We start from the raw sequence: 19,919 nt of genomic DNA on the forward strand, positions 1-19,919 counted from the left end.
CGGTCTGTGGGGGAGGCCCCCATTTGCGCCTTCCCCCGTGTGTCTGCGGCAGTCTCCCCGCCTTCCCTGCCCCTGTGGTTTCCTTTTCATCTCCCCTTCTCTTGTTCTAAGCTCCCCAACCACTCACAGCTTCTTCCTCTCGGCTTCTTCACCCCACCGTACTGCCACCAAGATCTGAGGTATATTTAGGTAATATATTTATTGTGCAGATTTATGGTTTTCTTAGTTTTAATGTTATAGGTGTACACTTATCTGACCAAATGTGTATGACACAGTATCTGGCAGAAGGACATTGGATAAATGTTTGTCTCCTGAATAAATGATTGATGTTCTATATTTGTTTTCTGTGAATTGATAGTTTTGGGGGTTTAACAAAAAGTATTCTTCCACATGATCAAAGAAATATGTTGATTATCATGTAAATGTTGATTCCAAAGGTTGTTGGAAACTAGGTTTTAAAGACTGAAGGGTTCCCTGCAACAGACGTAGGGGCATCTGTGAGCTAGGGGAGGCCTTGCTCTGCTGCAAATATTCTGAGCCCTGCAATCCGTCCTCTCTCCTCAGCTACTTCTGACTTACGCACTGACATTCAGCTTAAGACATCATTTGGAAAAGCAACCGTATGTTGACAAACAAATGTGTGTATAATAAGACATTTGAAAACTAGTAGCATTTGTCCTATTCTTAGAGATTTCTATACCGAAGTGTATTCTGTTCATTTTCTGGATGAGGTTCTGAACATTTTTAATGTTGATTCCATTTTCTCATCCTAAGTTAAAGTCATCTCAAATTTAGTTGAAGAAATACAAAAGCCCAACAGCGTTGATCCCTTTTATTCTTTGAATCACACAAAGTTTATTTAACTCCTTCATGAAGCCCTCCCCCAGTTTTACAGTCTTTATGGGTTACGCCACACTGAATACTTACACCATTTATTGTTGGCTGTTTGTATATGAGCTAGCGTAATATATACAGGTGAGTATTTTTTCCTTATGAGGAAACTGCTGTCTTTTCCTTTTCTTTTTAAAAAAAATTTTTTTTAACATTTATTTATTTTTGAGACAGAGAGAGACAGAGCATGAACGGGGGAGGGGCAGAGAGAGAGGGAGACACAGAATGGGAAGCAGGCTCCAGGCTCTGAGCCATCAGCCCAGAGCCCGACGCGGGGCTCGAACTCATGGACCGTGAGATCGTGACCTGAGCCGAAGTCGGACGCTCAACCAACTGAGCCACCCAGGCGCCCCTCTTTTTTTTAAAAAAAATTTTTTTTTTTTTAATGTCTTTTCCTTTTCTGTGCTAGTCTTTGTTTTATAAATCTTTGAAAATTTGTTACTACTGTCTTAATTAGTGTCTGTTATAATTCAGGTACTGCAAATACACAGACAAAGTTTAGGGGTGCTTGGGTGGCTCGGTCGGTCAGCGTCCGACTCTTGGTTTCGGCTCATTGTCACGATTTCCCGGTTTGTGGGAGCAAGCCCTGTGTCAGGGTCTGCTCTGTGTCTGCTTGGGATTCTCTCTTTCCCTCTGTCTCTGCCCCTCCCTGCTCACACGTGTGTGCATGCTCTTTCTCTCTTTCTCAAAATTAATAAACATAAAAAAACAGTTAAAATTTAGCCCGTCAGAGCCTAAGGTGGGGAGTGAATGAGTAAGTAGATCATTAACCGCCCCCCGGGTTTGGAATGGAAGTGCTGCAGAGGGCACTTTTGTACCAAAGCAGTGGAGTCGTTCTTCCACTTTGGGGAGGGCAAGGAAAGGTGAAGAACGTGACCTTTGAGATCTGTGGAAGGAATTCCTCCAGGACATGAGGCAGGAACATGCATGTGGAGAGCTGCCGGGGGCGGGGGGGGGGGGGGGGTGTTTGTTCCTACCAGGAGACACGTTCAGGTCTCTGAAAACCATCTAATTTGGAAAGTATTGAGAATTGGTTGCTAGTTAATGAGAAGTTACTGATGTTCACAAGCCAGTTCTTTTTTTTTTTTTTTAATGTTTATTTATTTTTGAGAGAGAGTGTGAGGGGAGAAGGGCAGAGAGAGAGGGAGACACAGAATCCGAAGCAGGCTCCAGGCTCCGAGCCGTCAGCACAGAGTCGAACAAGGGGCTCAAACTCACGAACCGCGAGATCATGACCTGAGCTGAAGTCAGACACTTAACCGACTGAGCCACCCAGATGCCCCTTCGAGCCAATTCTTAAGGCAGGTCTGAGCTGGCAGAGATGTCTGAGGGGAAACGGAGCAATCACAAGGCACTTAGGAGACATGAATGAGGAAAATCTCTAACGGGTTAGTCTTGATAGGATAGCCTTGTTTTGGGAAGCGAGTTTGATCACACAATTGTCATGTTTAAAAACAATTTAAGGGGCGCCTGGGTGGCGCAGTCGGTTAAGCGTCCGACTTCAGCCAGGTCACGATCTCGCGGTCCGTGAGTTCGAGCCCCGCGTCAGGCTCTGGGCTGATGGCTCGGAGCCTGGAGCCTGTTTCCGATTCTGTGTCTCCCTCTCTCTCTGCCCCTCCCCCGTTCATGCTCTGTCTCTCTCTGTCCCAAAAATAAATAAAAAATGTTGAAAAAAAAAAAAATTAAAAAAAAAAAAAAAACAATTTAAAAGGGATTCTTCTGAGTACAAGGAAAGAAACCCAGCTCAAATTATTTTACACTAGCATGGGAATCTGTGGGTCTAGTAGCCAAAACAAACATTGGTGTAATTCATGGGATTAGTAAAAAGGTGTAAAAGCTCCAGTCTCGGGAACGGAACCCACTGAGGCACCCTTGGCTGGGCACTCCACAGACAGAACAGGTGGAAAGAATAAAGGCAGATCTAAGGTGCTTCCTGCTTAAGCCTCTTCTCTCAAGACTCATGATAGCAAATTCCTTTCAGCAGAAGAAGCATGTTCTGGAGGGCTCCCAGGAAGGCCCCGTGCCCCATGAGGGAGGGTCCCGGTGAGACTGGAGTCACCCCGGGAAGTATCAGTGTCCCGTGAGGAAGGGGCCCTGTTAGAATGGAGTAGCAGTTGGTTCCATTGAAATAGCAGTTGGGCAGCAGCATGGATGTTCTTTTTATTCAATGTTTATTTTTCGAGACAGAGAGAGAGAGGGTGTGTGAGCAGGGGAGGGATAGAGAGAGAGAGAGAGAGAGAGAGAGAGAGAGAGACAGAATCTGAAGCAGGCTTCAGGCTCTGAGCTGTCAGCACAGAACCAGACGTGGGACTCGAACCCACAAGCTGTGAGATCACGACCTGAGCCGAAGTCAGACGTGTAACTGACTGAACCACCCAGGCGCCCCTGGGTGTTCTTTTTATTCAAACGTTCTTTAAATGGTGCTTTATTTTACCTAACTTTCTTTTTTTTTAATTAATGTGTACATTTCTACCTTTGAAAAAATAGTCTGTTTTGTTTCGACAAAGCAAAATGAGTTGTTTCCTGTACTTGTACGTAGTTTCCGTTGAGAAGGGCAAAGATTTCCTTGGTGACACCCTCATCCTCCACCTGTATCTTAAGCCTTTGGTTTCTAAGAACACAGCCCCTCCCCATTACCTGATAACCTGAGATCATAGTTGAACCTGCTAGTGTTTGCAGTCACTGAGAGTATGTCCTAAGAGAAGCAGGGAAAGTCCCGGAGAAAGCCTTGAGGTTGCTTTCACTTTGCTGATGAGAAGAAGAAAAGGAGCGCTTTGGAAGAGCCCTGGAAAGTGATTTAGAGAGGGACATCCAGGCCGTTAGAGCAGGTGAGGCTTGAGGGATGACAGCCAAGAAATGGTGATCTTCCAGAAAGCAAATTCAGTAGATAACATAGGACAAAATTCATTCATTAAACCTCTCTTTGTGGCATATCCGTGGAACTCTATATTGCAGTGGGAGGAGATCTTCTTAAGAAAAGGCTCTATGTCCATGTATGTGTAAGATGTCAGATAATGACACGCAGTGCTTGGAAGAAGCATCAGCCTCAGTGAGGGGACACATGGCGACAGGGAAGCTCATTTTCAATAGGTTGGGTGGATGAAGTCCCTGAGGAGACTTTTGAGAAGGTCTGTTGTCTTGTAAAGATCAGGGGCGGAGGAGAAGGCGACTGGAGAAGCATGAAGAAGTCTCTGGTGTCATGGAGAGAAAGAAGGCAGGCATGACTGAGCGGAGCAGAGTGAATGTGGGCGCAGGGCTGCTCCACTTTGCAGGGCCCGCCCGGCCATGAGAAGAAGTTGTGGTTTTATTCTGAGTATGCTAGGATGCCATCGGAGGTGTGGAACGGGAGAGAAGTAACCGATTCCTATGTCAAGTGGTCACCGTGGGCAGCGTGGGGTCCACTGACTTTGAGTTAGCCGGGAAGCCACTGGAAGGTTTTGAGCAGACGGAGACGTAAACTGACTTGTGTTTTACGAGGATCGTGCGGCCACTGTGTGGAAAAGGGACTGTGGTGTGACCAGAGTGAAGGAATGACATCTGGGTGCCCTCACTAGTGCCAGTGGTAAATGATGGCAGCTTGGGTGGGGTGGGGTGGGGTGGTAAAAAATGGTTCAGTTTAGGCTCTTTTTATTTTATTTTTTTTAAATGGTTTCTTTTTTATTTTGAGAGAGAGAGAGAGACAGAGCACGAGTGGAGGAGGGGCAGAGAGAGGGAGACACAGAATCCAAAGCAGGCTCCAGGCTCTGAGCTGTCAGCACAGAGCCTGATGTGGGGCTCGAACCCATGAACTGTGGGATTACGACCTGAGCCAAAGTCAGACGCTTAACTGACTGAGCCACCCAGGTGCCCCTTAGGTTATATTAGAAGTTCAGGTAGGGTTAAGGACTGAAACTTAAACAATTTAGGGGACTTCTTTATGAAAAAAAAATATTAAAAAGTATGAATGCAAAGTTTGCTCCTACTGTGAATATTTAGAATAAGAAATAGATAACAAATTTTAGTTTTTAAACACTGCCGACATCAGACAAGTAAGACTCTCTCAGCTACCTGCCACAGCTGGGTGATTACCTTCTTCCATGTTTTGGCTCCTTGCCTCCTTCTTGCCTTGTAGTTTCACCATCAACAGCATCGTATTTTTTCATTATCGATAGACGAGCAGATCGTCCTTTGGCTTCACAGTCGGCTCTCAGTGGTGGCACATCTCTCGCTTGCCCTGTACCGTTTTGCTCAAGCGCTACTTGCTGTCTGTGGGGAGGCCCTCGGAGCGACGGTTCTTAAAACGTCCGTGTGCACCACAGTTTTGTGGAGGGCTGTCCGCACAGATGGCTGGGCCTCGGCCCCGAAGTCAAAGGCCCGGGGAGGGCCTGGCCTGAGAGTCTGGGTGTCGGACAAGTTCCCACACGATGCTGATGCTGGTGGCCCGAGGACCTTGGAGGAGACAGCCAGCCCTCGGCTCTCCCTCGGCTGCCTCTGACGTCTCACCTCTTCCAGGCTGGTCCTGGGCTGGTGGTGGGGGGGTGCGCGTGGTGGATGGCCTTGCAGCCTGGGTCACCCTGGCCCTTGAGCGACGGATGGGCGGGCCGTCTCAGGTCCTTCTCCTGAAAGTCGAGATGGTGCAGCGGCTCCCGACGCCACCGGGGCACGTGGTCCCTGGCACCAGGCAGGTGCGGGATAGTGCTGGCGGGGCACGGGCCTTGCCTACCAAGAACCCCGGGGTGGACACCGCCGAGGGTGCTGTCGGCCCCCGGCAGGCGGCTGGGGTTCCTGCTTCTGTTGTTCCCGGTCCCCACTCCGGTCCCTAGAGGAGAACACACTGAGCTATGGAAGCTTCTTGAGCTTCAGGGTAAGTCTGCCCCTGGAGCAGAGCCTACGCGATTTGCTGGTGCATTGGATGTGGGATGTGAGGGTAAGAAGTGTTAGGAATGACTTCTTGTGGATGTTTGGCCTGACGGGTGGAGTGCACAGTGATGGCGTTTACTGAGATGAGACAGACTGGCAGTTGCAAAGGAGTGTGTGTGTGTGTGTGTGTGTGTGTGTGTGTTGGGGCTGGGGAAGTGATCATGCATTTTATTTGCACTAGCTTCCTGTGGTTGCCATAACAAACTACCACAAACCTGATAGTTTAAAGCAACTGAAATGTATTCTCGCACAGTTGTGGATGCCAGAAGTTCAACAGCAGTTTCCCTGGGGCCAAAGGTGTGGGCAGGGCTGTGTTCCCTCCAGAGGCGCTAGAGGAGAACCCACTGCCTTTTCCAGCCTCCGGTGGTTGCCCGGCTTCCTTCGCTTGTGGTTTGCGTCACTCCAGTCTCTGCCTCTCTGGTCACATCGCCTTCTGTTGCATGGGTATCAAATTCCCTCTGCCTCTCTCTTACAAGGACACTTGTATTTGGAGTAAGGGACCACCCAGATAATCCAGGGTAATCTCCCCCATGTCAAGAGGACATCTGCAAAGGTCCTCTTTGTAAATTCACCTTTACAGGTTCCTGGCATTATGATGCGATGCCTTCAGGACACCATTCCACAGTCCACTACTACATGAAATTGGAAATTCCTGTTGCACATCCAAGTGGGGATTGGAAAGAATTTCTCGGTAGTGATTAACAGTGGAGCAGTAAGGGGAAAAAATGCTTCCAAAGCTGCCGTATGTAGGTCACAGTGAATATATGCTTAATGGTTAGTGAAATCTATAGGCTAGAAGATAAGAGAGGTGAAAAATTGGAGCTTGTTGAGAATCTGAGGATTACTTAAATTGTGTTTATTTCATTATGAATAAATGCATCTTGCTGCCTTTCAGAGTAATTTGGGAGGAGGGCAGGAGTTAGGTCAAGCAAATTCTGTGGAAGGTCTGGTATTCCATAGGAATAAGAAAAAAGTCAGTAAACATCAAAGGGCCACAGTGACATGTGTCTGATTTCCAGATTTGCTTATGTTGTTTGTTATTTCACCAGACAAGGGTGAATTCAACAACTGGTGTAATTATATGTAAGGAGCAAAATGTTACAGGAGACCAGGTACCTCTGGGAGTCAAAGAACTCATGTTGTGAGATGTAAGGCACCGTGGCTTTTACCAAAAGAGCTTTTTCTGTATTAATGTTGGGAATAAAGGGACCTGTGATGCTGCCGTGGTGCTTGCCCACGTGACATGCTCTACAGAACGGGGTGTTGTTGTTTTGTAAGTGTATTTATTCATTTATTTATTTAGAAAGCAAGAGAGTGAGCGGGAGAGGGGGAGAGACAGAGGGGGACAGAGGATCTGAAGCGGGCTCTGAGCTGACAGCAGAGAGCGCGATGTGGGGCCCGAGGTCGTGAACCATGAGATCGTGACCTGAGCGCAAGTCAGACGCTCAACCGACTGAGCCCCCCCAGGCGTCCCGGCACGATGTGTTTAAGAGTAGGACTTTATCAGAGCTTTTAAAGGCATTTTGTGTAACGACAAATAACCAGTCAGGAACTCCAGTTGGAAAATCATGATTCACTTTTGTGTCCAAAAATCAGGGTTGGTTTTACTGTTTTCTTACTAATCTTATTAGATATCTAACATGAAACAGATTTGCCCGAAGGAAAGTACGCCGAGGCTGGGGATCTTTTTCTTCGTTACAGATCAGCTATTTGGTGTAGTGCTTAGTGGATAGTGTTGAGAAATTCTGGAGAGATCTGGACATGAAGGAAGTGTAAAATGTTTCTCGTTCTGCTTTCCACGTTCTAATTTCTGCCCAAGTCTTTGCTTCATCCCCACCCGCTAGTTGGGTTGAACAGAGATATCTTAGGTTGGCTTTGGGAAGAGTGCCGCTTACTTAAAACGTTATTTGAGAAATGCTTCCTAGTGGTTATGTCAAATGTTCTTAGAGGGTTTTAAAAAAACAAAACCACAGCTCTGACTGTAAACAAAAACATTTATTTGTTATTTCCGTCTTTAATAGCAGTCAGCAGGACGCAAGCGGAAACGTTTTATTCTGAGATAGTTAGGGCTTGTACACATTTGGACGTTAATGTTTCTGTAAGAGTTTCTAAAATACCCTGAATGTATAGGAACAAGGCAACCGTAAGAGTGGTAATGGTTAACGTTACAAAATTCTCTGGTAGCACGCTGCCCAGGAGAAACACTACGGTCACCTGGCCATCCAGCAGAGGGGACCATGTGGCTCGGAAATCCGAAGAGCAGTGGACGTGTGTGGTCTGCACGCTCGTAAACAGGCCGTCTTCGAAGGCTTGTGATGCTTGCCTGACTTCAAGACCTATTGGTAAGACTGAATTTTGATTTTGAGTTCAAAGGCGGCTAATTATACAAAGCTGTATATCTTGTTCCATCTTGAGATTTCCTAAGTAAAATGCTTTCTTTCTGCAAGGTTTAAAGGAATTGCTAGGCTTTGCATGTAAACCATGCTAATATTCTGTTCAGTCCTTTTTTTTTTTTCTTAAACGAGGAGTGAAAACATGCTTGTGCTAAAAGAGTATGTGCCTTTGTATCTCAAAAAACTGAGATGATCACATCTGTTCTCTACTATTTCTAATGAATTATTCAATAAAGCTTTGTTTTATGCAGATTTCAGCAACTTTTGAGTTTGTTATTCAGTCCAAGCACTTCATAAACTGAAAGGGAGGATTTCTGTAAGAATATCTTTGCAGGTGGAACAGAAAAATGCTGAATTTTTTCTCTTCTTTATCCTTCCTACCCCTTGTTATTAAAATCTTTACCCAGACAATTGTACTGATTTCATTGAAATCCTTTAAAATAACTCTTTTTACAGCTCACAATTTCATGCGTTCAGAGAATGTAAAACCTCAGAGCGAACCCGTGATTAGGAACCAGCTCATTGATGCAGTTTCTATTGTGTTCTCAAAGTGTTCTCTCTCCCTTCAATTAGAGATGAGAAAGTTCATTCTTGACTTATGGACCCCACATTGTGGTTGCTGTCACAGGGTGTTTTGTTCTCTGGGCGAGAAGGGTGGGCCCCACCCCTTGCACAGCATTGCTGGAAGGGACCACGCCTCCTCTTTCTATCCACTCCCCCCGTTCAGTATCTTTCAGCACAGAGCCCTCAGAAGACCACAGTCTGAGGCCTCCTCATTCATTCCAACATTCTGAAACGCCTCTCTGCATCCCATTAACTATTTTCTTGTTATTTTTCTGAGTATGAAAGACTACAGTTTAGAACATAGTATGGATTCCAAAATGCTAGGATGCTTTGTTGAAGCATTTTTAATTAGTGTCAAGTCTTTGTAATTCATCTTTGTCCAATTTTAATAAGGCTTTCCCATTATGTGCCATTCACAGAAAGGGGAAAATGGGTGATGGGCACTGAGGAGGGCCCTTGTTGGGATCAGCACTGGGTGTTGTATGTAAGTGATGAACCACGGAAATCTGTCCCCAAAACCAAGAGCACGCTGTATGTTAGCCAATTTGACAATAAATTATATTTTTAAAAAAGAAACATTTTTAATTAATGTCAAGTCTTTGTAATTCATCTTTGTTTAATTTCAGTAAGCCTTTCCCAATATGTGTCATTCACAGAGACATTCCTGATAATCCAGAAACAGGCCTCTAACTGCTGATCTATATACCATCCCTTAATTACCACTGCTTTATTGTGTTGCCTAATAGGATCAAAATTGGTAGCTGAATGACTTTTAAATGGTAAAAAAATAATAACAAGCAAATATAAATCTCTGTTAAAGCCACCTCTGCGCTGCTAGGAGTTGGTGAAATATTGCCCTTTCTATGATACTTTTATTTCCTAACGAGAAGACAGTTAATCCTGAATTGTCCAAACTGTGTTGATAGTTCTATGCATTCACCATCATAAGTGAACTAAAAGTTTTAACGATATAAAAAGATGTTTCGGGGCACCTGGGTGGCTCAGTCGGTTGAGCGTCCAACTTCGGCTCAGGTCATGATCTTGCAGTTTGTGGGTTCGAGCCCCGCATCCGGCTCTGTGCTGACAGCTCGGAGCCTGGAGCCTGCTTGGGATTCTGTGTCTCCTTCTCTCTCTGCCCCTCCCCCACTCACGCTTTGTCTCACTCTGTTTCTCAAAAAATAAATAAATGAAAAAAAAATTTTTTTTTAAAAGATGTTTCAAATAGTCAATATATTATCACACTTCTAGGAACTCTGAAGTATCACTTCTCTCTCCTTCCAGATTCAGTAATCAACAATGAAGACAATTCTATTGCCTTTGACAGCTTAGTGAAGTATCCTTGTAATAGTTTTGGAAAACCAAGTACAGAGGTGAAGGTCAACAGGAGAACAGTGTTTGGAACTACAACCCTTGTCTTGACTGATTTCAGCAATAAATCCAGTGCTTTGGAAGGAAAAACAAGCCAAAGTGGGATACTAGGCAGAGAATTTCAAAACTCTCCTCCGACTGACATGTGTTTTAGGGATCCACTGCACCCCTCCAAGGAGAGAGCAAACCATAGAACTCAACCATCTAACAGAGTAAACGGATCACCTACGGCCTGTTCTCAGTCCAAATTATTTAGTCCAGCCTATAAAAAGTTGAAAACAACCCACTCCTCATCACCAGACCTCAAAAGTGGTAGCCCTGGATTTTCTAACAGGTATGATACCTCTAACCTTGATCTTGAAGGTATTTGCATTAAGTTTTGAGAAGCAGAAGAGTCGGCCCCTGCTAAGGAAGCTGCATTGATGTTGGTAAGGTGAATCAAACCCGGAAAGATGACTATAGCCATCTCCTTCCCGTGTTTTCTCTAGCTTATGATGTTAGGGAAGGGAAGAGAATGAAAAACAGAATCTTCTGCATCTATCTGTAAAAAGTTATTTTACTCTTTTTTTTTTTTTTTTAAGTTTATTCATTTTGAGAGAGAGATAGCACAAGTTGGGGAGGGGCAGAGAGAGAGGGAGAGAATCTCAAGTAGGCTCCTAGTTGTCAGTGCAGAGCCCGACGTGGGGCTCAAACTCACAAAACCGTGAAATCACGACCTCAGCCAAAATCAAGGGTCTGGCTCTTAACCAACTCAGCCACCCGGTCACCCCCAAAGTTACTTTATTCTGACTGTAACCATGTACGTGCTCAGTACAGAATATTTGGAAAATACTGCAAAGTATGAAGAAAAATATCACCCGATAGCAATTACCACTGTTAGCATTATTTTAAAACATTTTTTAATGTTTATTTTTGAGAGAGAGAGAGAGAGAACGCGAAGTGGGGGGCAAAGAGAGAGGGGGACACAGAATCCGAAGCAGGCTCCAGGCTCTGAGCTGTCCAGAGCCCAAAGCAGGGCTAGAACTCACACGCTGTGAGATCATGACCTGAGCCGAAGTCAGAAACTTAACCAACTGAGCCACCCAGGTGCCCCTGCATTTTTTTTTTTATATTTCCTTCCAAAGAAAGATAGTTCTTCCAAAAGGGAGACTATTAGTCATGAGAGTTTGGTATGTGTCTTCTAAAGAGAGAGAGAGGAGATACTTTCAGCAGCATTGCTGCCGAAGAAGGTGGCTGTATTCCAGCCGTGTGGGATGGTGTGTGTTTCAGCCACGAAGGCCCAGAGAGCGTGTGTGCCACAGTTGGAGCTGAACTTGAAAAGTTGTCATTGCAAATTCGTGAATACAGGCAGACCAGGTATGTTTTGAGACTCTGACCTTCCCATCTAGAAGCAGCCTCCCAATGGCTGTCGCTGGAGATAGAGAAATTTTACTAAACGATGTCCCCCTTCTGTGATTACGGCAGCACCTAGAACTACCTGTCCACACTCTCTAGATCTTTATCTGGGGCTTCTCTACTCTGGCCACCTGCTCTTGGGCCTCCGTCAGAGAGAGGCATGTCTCCACAGTTTTCTTTTTCAAGCTGTGTTTTCCTTTTTTCCTTCAGAAAGCAGGTGCCGTACATCCTGCGTTTTTGAATAAAGTGAAGTTGGAGCGTTTCCTTCCCATGGGTGTTGTCTTGCCAGTGGGAGAGAGGCGGAGGGAGAGTTGGTGTGCGTGGGATCTCATGCGATCGCAGGCGGGATTTGCGTTACTGGCTTCTCCACCGATGGGCTGTGTCCTGGCTGAGTGGAAGGTTCTTCCCTTGGGCCGCACCACCAGGGGCCACTTGATGTGCAGGCCCAGACCAGGCTCTTGGAACCCTTCGTTCGAGCTTACTTGCTAACAGATTTCCGAGGCGGTGTGTGGTCAGTACATGATTTTGTCTCCAGTTTCCTGTCATGACACTAAATTTGCCATCGGTTAGTCTTGATGATTTCTCCTTGACCGTCTCCCAAAAAATCTCATTCACAGTCATTTATAATATCTGTTTTAACTTGTGTCCATAATACTAAGAAATGGCAGATGTTTGAATTAAGCTATGGAGGCCAAGCATTTAAATGACTGGATCAGGACTAACTTTACATTTTAATCCCAATTAACATCTAATGAACCCTAATCAGAGGTCACGAAGGAGGTAGGGTCTGGAGCATCTGAGTTGGGAGACCATCCTGTAAGAAAGTCATTTGTTAAGTCTTTTCTGTAGCTTAAGAGCAAAGATGTAGATGTGATCATTTTAGTGTGGTGGCATTCTTTGTACTCAGCTGAAATATCTTGGCATATTTTTGTTTCCTTAGTGCTTTGTAGAAAATCTTAGACAATTTAACTAATGAATTAGGGATTTAAAAAAACATTACTGTAACCCTAAATTTAAATGATTTCTTCATAAGCCATTAGTAATAGGGTCATATGATTAATCACAGTGCATAACATTACTTAGAAACGCCGCAGCCTATGTATGTGTTGAATATAAGAACCCCAGGACTGAGACTCTAAAATCAATCAAGATCAACTAGCAGAATAAATGTCAAGTGATGAAATACATTCACCCAGCAGCCCTTCTGCACCCAGCTACTTTACAAGGAATAAATTGCAAATTACTGTCATTTATTTCATTTTTCTCCTTGTCTGGCAGCTTCAGTGTTCATCTTGTGGACAAGATGCCCAGCAGAAGCTCACAACCTAATATGTGAAAACAGGTGGTCCACTCAGAGAATTTATAGGCAGTTTATTTTTTTTCTTTAATAATTATATGGTAATTAATTCGCCTTTTGTTCTCTTAATTACTGATCCCATCACTACACTACACGATACATGCTCTGTTGACGAGGCATATTTTCGGATTGGTCTTTGGATATACCGGAGTTTTATCCAGTGACCGGATTATGAATTAGATGGTCGAACCAGTTTTTTAGCAGTTCAGAGTACCTGCTAGAAACAGTTTCAAGTCTTTGATCCAATTAGTGTAAATACAGAACAAAACACAGTGGTACATATTCAGAGAATCCATGTGTTTGTTTGGGTGAAGGTTTCTCCTGAGCTGGTGCAGAGGTTTGCTTGGGTGAGGAAATAAAACTGGCAGAATCACTACCATTTTCTCACGTCTGTTACATCAAGGTTGGCAGAGTGCCACCTCTAACACCAGGGAAACACCCCTTATTCATGCTTCCTGTAACCTTCAGGGTATTTGATCCCCAAGAGAACCACCTGGGGCCAGCTAGGATGAGTCATTTTACCTCCCTGTGTTTGTTTTCATTCTTGAAATGCCACTGAGCTACAAAATCTACATTCAGTGAGACTGAAGGGTTCAAAAAAATGTAGACAGTGGTTTTATTATAAAGAATCACCCTATCTGTAAAATTAGTTAAGCCATGATGAATTGAGCATTGAAAACCTATCCATTTTAAAATTACACAGTTGTGCATGGTGATGTATTCTCTCTTGAGAAGAGTTTTTATCTGAGCTGTGTTCAGTGTTATTTATTCATTAACAAATATTTATTGAAAACCTATTATGCATCAAGCGCTGCTCAGTTCAAATGACTTTTACTTTAGGAAACTACGGTTGGCAGAGCCAAATCCAGCCTCCCGCCTGATTTTATAAATAAAGTTTTATTGGAACACATTCCATTCCCGTTGGTTTCCATAGTTTCCATGGCCGCTTTTCATGCTACAATATCAGACGGAATTGAGTAGTTGCAACGGAGACTGTTAAGACCCACAGGCCGAAAATATGTGCTATCTGAAAACATTTGTCAACCCCGATCCATTAACAGACCATTTATAGTCTATTAATGTTCAAAGTGATGGTCCTAATTATAAAATAAGTTGAACTATTCTTATGCTAAGTTTACCTAAGAAAATGTTCTGCTACAGTTTACAAAGTTCTTAAATAATGATGGAAACAAAGAGGAACCAGGAAGTCCTCGATTCCTCAGAACATTTATCCTGGATGATGTTTTCTATCATAAAATTAAGATTAGCTGTGCATATTTAGAGTTGATGCGATCACAGGTGGCATCAGTATCTTGGTTATGTTCACTCTGCTTCACGACTCAATGTGCATACGAATCACCTGGGAATCTTGTTAACATGCAGATTCTAATTCAGTAGGCGATCTGGAGCGGGGTAGATAATTCTGTATTTCTTTTACTTTTTTAAGTTTATTGATTTATTTTGAGAGAGAGAAAGAAGGGGGGAGGAGCAGAGAGAGAGAGAGAGAGAGAGAGAGAGAGAGAGAATCACAAGCAGACTCTGCCGCACTGGCAGTGCTGAGCCTGACAAGGGGCTCGATCCCACGAACTCTGAGACCATGACCTGAGCCGAAACCAAGAGTCGGACGCTTCACAGACTGAGCCCCCCCAGGCTCCCCTAATTCTGTGTTTCTCAGGCTCTCCCAGGTGATGCCGATGCTTCTAGTCAGCAGCCCATACTCTGAGTGCCAGGGATAAGAGAGCATATGGCTGTTGTTTTTCTTTAGCTTTATACCAAGGAAGAAAATGGAATGAAAGACAGAAATGAGGAGCCAGAGGGGACCCCTGGAGCCTTTTATCCCCAACTGAATCCTACCTTCCACCCTTCCACTTTGCCCCTCCCCAGGAAAGCTTTACTAGGAAAGAGTTTAAACCTCTCTTGGCTATATGGAACTCTGGAGATTTCTAGGTTGAAGCAGATGGCTTGGAAGTGTTCAACTAATTGTTATCTAAGACAGCCACTTCCATAATAATGTAGAAAACTGTTTGCAAGTGTGTATTTTTTTTTTTTTTATAAGAAAGCATCACTTCACTCCTATCAATATTCTTTACCTTTTTTTTCTTTCTCTTAAGTTTCTTTAAAAGCACATTTATGGTCTACTTGCTTTGGTTTCAGTGTTTTTTTTTTTTATTAAAAAAATTTTTTTTAATGTATTTTTGAGAGACAGAGAGAGACTGAGCATGAGTGGGAGAGGGGCAGAGAGAGAGAGGGAGACACAATTCCAAGCAGGCCCCAGGCTCTGAGCTGTCAGCGCAGAGCCCGACTCAGGGCTTGAACTCATGAGTAGTGAGATCACGACCTGAGCCAAAGTCAGACGCTTAACCGCCTGAGCCACCCAGGCAGCCCCACATTTTTGATGTTTCTTGACTTCTCTGCACCACCTAGATATTTAACTTCTCTTGAAGTTAAAATTTTAATGTATCCTCTTTTGGAAGGGGCATCGGAAAAATGGAGGGAGTATGGAAAAGAAAATCCTGTTGCCTTCCAGCTTTGCCATTTCTGGATGTTAATACAGTTGATCCTAATTGTGGGGGAGAATAAAGCTTCCCTACTGGCTTGACAAAATACACATTTCTTCTCTGCCAGGCAGCCCAGGCCTTGCTGAAATATGACTGCAACTATTATAGTAGCCTTGATCAAAGAAAAGCGTAGAAAATTGTCTTTAAAATGGACGATAGAAAGACTGATCTTTTTGGCCTTGTCACAGCCATCCACGAGAGCTTGCTACCGATGAGGAAATAATTAGAGAAGACTGTCATTCTAGTTACTTTGGGGGCTGGGGAGCTACTGAACTTGAGAATATTTTAGAGGAAATGAAAGTGGCCACCCTATACTACTGAGTAAGGGAAGAACCAGTTATCACAAATGAAAACTAAGGAAAGTAGGTGTGCTGGGTACACATTTCAGCTGTTTTCGTACTTCAGAAATGTTAATTGCATGCTTTGGGTGCACAGGTGGCTTTGGAGGTAAGTTAGGATTACCTGAAAAAAACAGGAATTAAGCAGATGTGGTAGCAGTGTGTGGAATGACGTGCCATTGACCCTGGTCCCCTTTTTGGCACCTCGTCTTTGTACAAGCAGAATTCTTTTTTTTTTTTTTAATGTTTATTTTTTGAGAGAGAGAGAAAGAGAGAGTGAGCAGGGGAGGGGCACAGAGAGAAGAAGACACAGATTCTGAAACAGGCTCCAGGCTCTGAGCTGTCATGACAACACAGAGCCCCATGTGGGGCTCGAACCCACAGACCATGAGATCATGACCTGAGCCGAAGTCTGACACTTAACCGACGGAGGCAGCCGGGTACCCCCTGTACGAGCAGAATTCTAATGCAGGGGAAGGCGGTGGGGATTATCCCTTTAGCGCTGTTGGGCTGTAGTAACTTTGTAACCTGTCGTTACAGTGAACTTGGAATTAACATGACAGATGGTACCTGTGCATTAAATGCTGGCAGTCCTCGCTGCGGTAAACACAAGCGCCTGTGTGTTCTACGAGTTGTGCGGAAGGATGGCGAAAACAAGGGCAGGCAGTTTTACGCTTGTCCTCTAGCTAGACAAGCGCAGTGCGGATTTTTCCAAGTACGTGTAAGATTTTTTCAAGCTCGCTGTAGTGTCATCACATGCTTCCATTATTAAGATGTAATGAGTAGCGATCTTGTTTTCCGCTTTCAGCTTTAAGTTTTATTTATTTAATTTGTTCACCTTTAAATTTTAAAGAGCCACACTGACATTCAGTCTAAAGCCTGAATGTTGAAGAACATAAAACTCAAGGAGCTTCATCAGAAACTGAAAAACTAATCAAATAATAGCCATTAGATGATTCTGGTGTAGCCCGTGTGTAACCACAGGTGCAGATGTGTGGTCCTTGGTTTATAAAGGTAGAAAGGGACTGAGTGATTTACGCAGGTGGCGAATAATTCAGGACACAAACGTGTTTTTCCTCCCTTCCACAAAACCTTTGGTGTATGCCCTGGGGAGAAGTACACGGGGGGGGGGGGGGGGGGGGGGGGGGGGGAATCACAGACATACCTTGGATTTACAGTAAACGTAGTGAATCCTATCACACAAGCTTGCACAACAACAATTTAGATGTAGGGCGGTTCCTCCCCCCTTGCCATTCTGGGAGCGTGTCCCTGGAAGTGAAGAGAGGACAGGACACTAGAGTCTGGAGTCCGTCTTCCTCCGACTCACCTTCTGTGTTTCTCGGAATGTGAGTCTCTCACTATGCTGACTGGTTTCAATGTTTAAATACATATTTCTGCAACCAACTGCTACATCTGGTGCATAACTGCAAATACTGATCTGTCTCAGTGCTGGAGCAAAAATTTTCTGACTGGGCTTACTGAGCTTGAAAACCTCTGTCTTCAGCGTGGTACCTTCCTAAGGAATTTTCCAAGGAAAACTGGATAATGACTGGGTCTGAACCCCTGCATGAGCAGTGACTGCATCCTACTGAACTGACAACATTCCCTCAAGGAGCTTTCGTAGACATAATGGAAAAAATATTAGGTAGAAAATTAATAATATTACAGCCTGCTTTATAGTTCCCTTGAGGCCAACGTTTATAAGAGTAATACAGTGGAATCCGCCTAAATTCATCCATGTAATTCTGTATTGGATTCTTTTTATTCCTAAGAGATGAAGGAAGGAAGTTGAGTATTAAAATCATAACAAATCTTTGATCTTAATCGGTTTAACATAGCAGAAGCACTGGTGATGGCTTTGCAGCAAGATGCTGATCGTTCTCAATTATTTTCAGTAAAGCAAGAGAACCCCTGTAAACATGTCTGTAGACAAAGAGAAGCTGAGCATTTGGGCAGTTTTTTTGTGTGATTCAAGCAAATTTGCAGGAGAGATGCTTCGTACAGGATGTAAGCTTTTTTCAAGGGCAAGCACTAATGACTTCTGTCTATTTTCCAATGTCAGATTAACAGTGGCAGGGAACACGGGATGCGCTAACCAGATGCACCCAGGCTTAGGCTGTACGTGTTTCTAACCTGCATCCAAACTTCCCAGTCCTTCTGTTTTAACCCTGTAGTGGGCGGATCTGTCCTTCCCATTCTGCAACCATGGCAGACGCTCTATCATGAGGACGGTGTTGAAGATTGGACCCAATAACGGAAAGAATTTTTTCGTGTGTCCTCTTGGGAAGGCAAAACAGTGCAATTTTTTCCAGTGGGCAGAAAATGGACCAGGAATAAAGATGATTCCAGGATGCTAATATTTTCTCCTTCTGTGGAATATCTGGCATTTAACGCCTTTAAACCAAACATAATGTTTCGTTCCCTTTTGTTTAATAGAAAGGTTGTAAAACATCCTGGCACATTGTATAGTGACAGTAATATATGAGAGCTGTTCACTTTTTTTTTTTAATGTATGCTGCTTTCCATTCTTGGCTGTGTATTTTTTTTACCCTGATAAAGGCTATATGTGTTCCATCGAATGTATAGTATATTCCACTTATCATGTTTATATAATGCATTTAATAATGACAATAAAGAATTTTTAGTGTGCTCTTGGCCTCTTGTAACTTCTTTGGGGAAGCATTGATTGGTTTTTGGTTTTTTTCTTTTTGAGAGGATTATGTAGTCCAGTGAAATAGCTAATTACTTTGTCTGCAATGAGTCATTTTCTCAGGGATTGCCACTCTTCATAGCATATGATTAAAGGTACTTCTTGTTTTCGTAAATGAAATTTAAGATGAGATCACCTCTGGAAAAGAATATTTCTGTATTCTTTTCAATAACATCAAGTTCCTCTTAGACATTAGAGATAAGCCAAATACTTGGATAGCTTAATACATTTTCATGGAAACTTATGGAGATTCAGAATATAAAAGTAACATTTAAGAACAGAAGAAGTAGTCTGTATATCTTTAAAAGAGAAGTTGATTTAAATGTTTCTGATTGATTTTAATATCTGAAATTAATTTTTAAAAATAAGTCCATTTATAAAGCTTAATACTGTGCTTTTATTTTTTTATTTCTCATTTTAGTTTCTCTCCCTTATTTTATCCCCTCAAATTTAGTGCAGCTAACTATATAATTAAAGAAAACTTCAATGTTAGGTTATTTCTGCATGTTTGTGGAAAATTCCATTCAGAGCTGATTCAGTCTAGTAAAAAGATTTTTTATAAAGAAAAGGACAAGGGCACCTGGGTGGCTCAGTCAGTTAATTGACTGTTGATCTCAGCTTTGGTTTTGATCTCAGGGTTGTGAGTTCAAGCCCCACATGGGGCGTGAAGCCTACTTTAAAAAAAAAAAAAAAAAAAAAAAGACGGGCTCCTGGGTGGCTCAGTTGGCTAAGCATCTGACTCTTGATTTTGGCTCAGGTCATGATCTCATGGTTAATGGGATCCAGCCCTTTGTTGGGCTCTGGGCTGACATCACAGAGCCTGCTTGGGATTCTCTGTCTCTGTCTCTCTCTCTCAAACATTAAAAAAAAAAAAAAAAAAAAAAAAAAAGGACAGCAGAGAAGATAGCTTGAACCTGTCTCCCATTCTGTCACTAAATTGTCCGTGCAGAGTTTTGAGAATCATCAGCATATGAAATCAGCAAGGGCAGAACATAAGGTATCCTCTTGCCAGCGTTTGAGCTCTATGCTGAAGACACAGATTTGGAACCAACCTAAAATCAGTGATCCTACCTGAAGAACTGAACAGGACAGTGACCACAAGGCAGACCGGGAACTGAGCTGGACCATGGGTGATCTCAGCTGATCTGAAGTGAAATACACAGTGTTGTGCGTTCAGAAAAAAACTGTGGATTCTTTGTGCCACAGGGAGGGAAAGGCACCTCTCAAATGAGGCTTCCATAAATTAGCAAATTAATGCCAAGGAAATCTCGGCAAATGAAACACAACCAGGGGCGCCTGGGTGCTCAGACTTCGTCCAACTTCAGCTCAGGTCATGATCTCAAGGTCTGTGGGTTTGAGCCCCCCATCAGGCTCTGTGCTGACAGCTGGGAGCCTGGAGCCTTCTTCAGATTCTGTGTCTCCCTCTCTCTCTGCCCCTACCCCACT

General features: G+C 43.6%; 1 protein-coding gene across 1 annotated transcript in view; it reads left to right on the forward strand.

Moving 5' to 3' along the window:
- The window catches only part of NEIL3 (nei like DNA glycosylase 3), a 51,824-nt gene extending 33,426 nt beyond the window's left edge, over positions 1 to 18,398 (forward strand). Inside the window, exons 6-13 of the mRNA XM_053900685.1 lie at positions 5,071 to 5,306; positions 5,383 to 5,673; positions 6,371 to 6,481; positions 6,997 to 7,063; positions 7,921 to 8,132; positions 10,029 to 10,449; positions 16,304 to 16,478; positions 17,938 to 18,398. Coding sequence (XP_053756660.1) covers positions 5,071 to 5,306; positions 5,383 to 5,673; positions 6,371 to 6,481; positions 6,997 to 7,063; positions 7,921 to 8,132; positions 10,029 to 10,449; positions 16,304 to 16,478; positions 17,938 to 18,120 — 1,696 coding nt within the window. The 3' untranslated portion in view covers positions 18,121 to 18,398. The remainder of the gene's footprint in view (positions 1 to 5,070; positions 5,307 to 5,382; positions 5,674 to 6,370; positions 6,482 to 6,996; positions 7,064 to 7,920; positions 8,133 to 10,028; positions 10,450 to 16,303; positions 16,479 to 17,937) is intronic.
- The last annotated feature ends 1,521 nt before the right edge of the window (positions 18,399 to 19,919 follow it).

Source organism: Panthera pardus, unplaced genomic scaffold, assembly GCF_024362965.1.
Source record: "Panthera pardus isolate Hobbes unplaced genomic scaffold, ASM2436296v1 HiC_scaffold_13, whole genome shotgun sequence".
Taxonomy (NCBI): domain Eukaryota; kingdom Metazoa; phylum Chordata; class Mammalia; order Carnivora; family Felidae; genus Panthera; species Panthera pardus.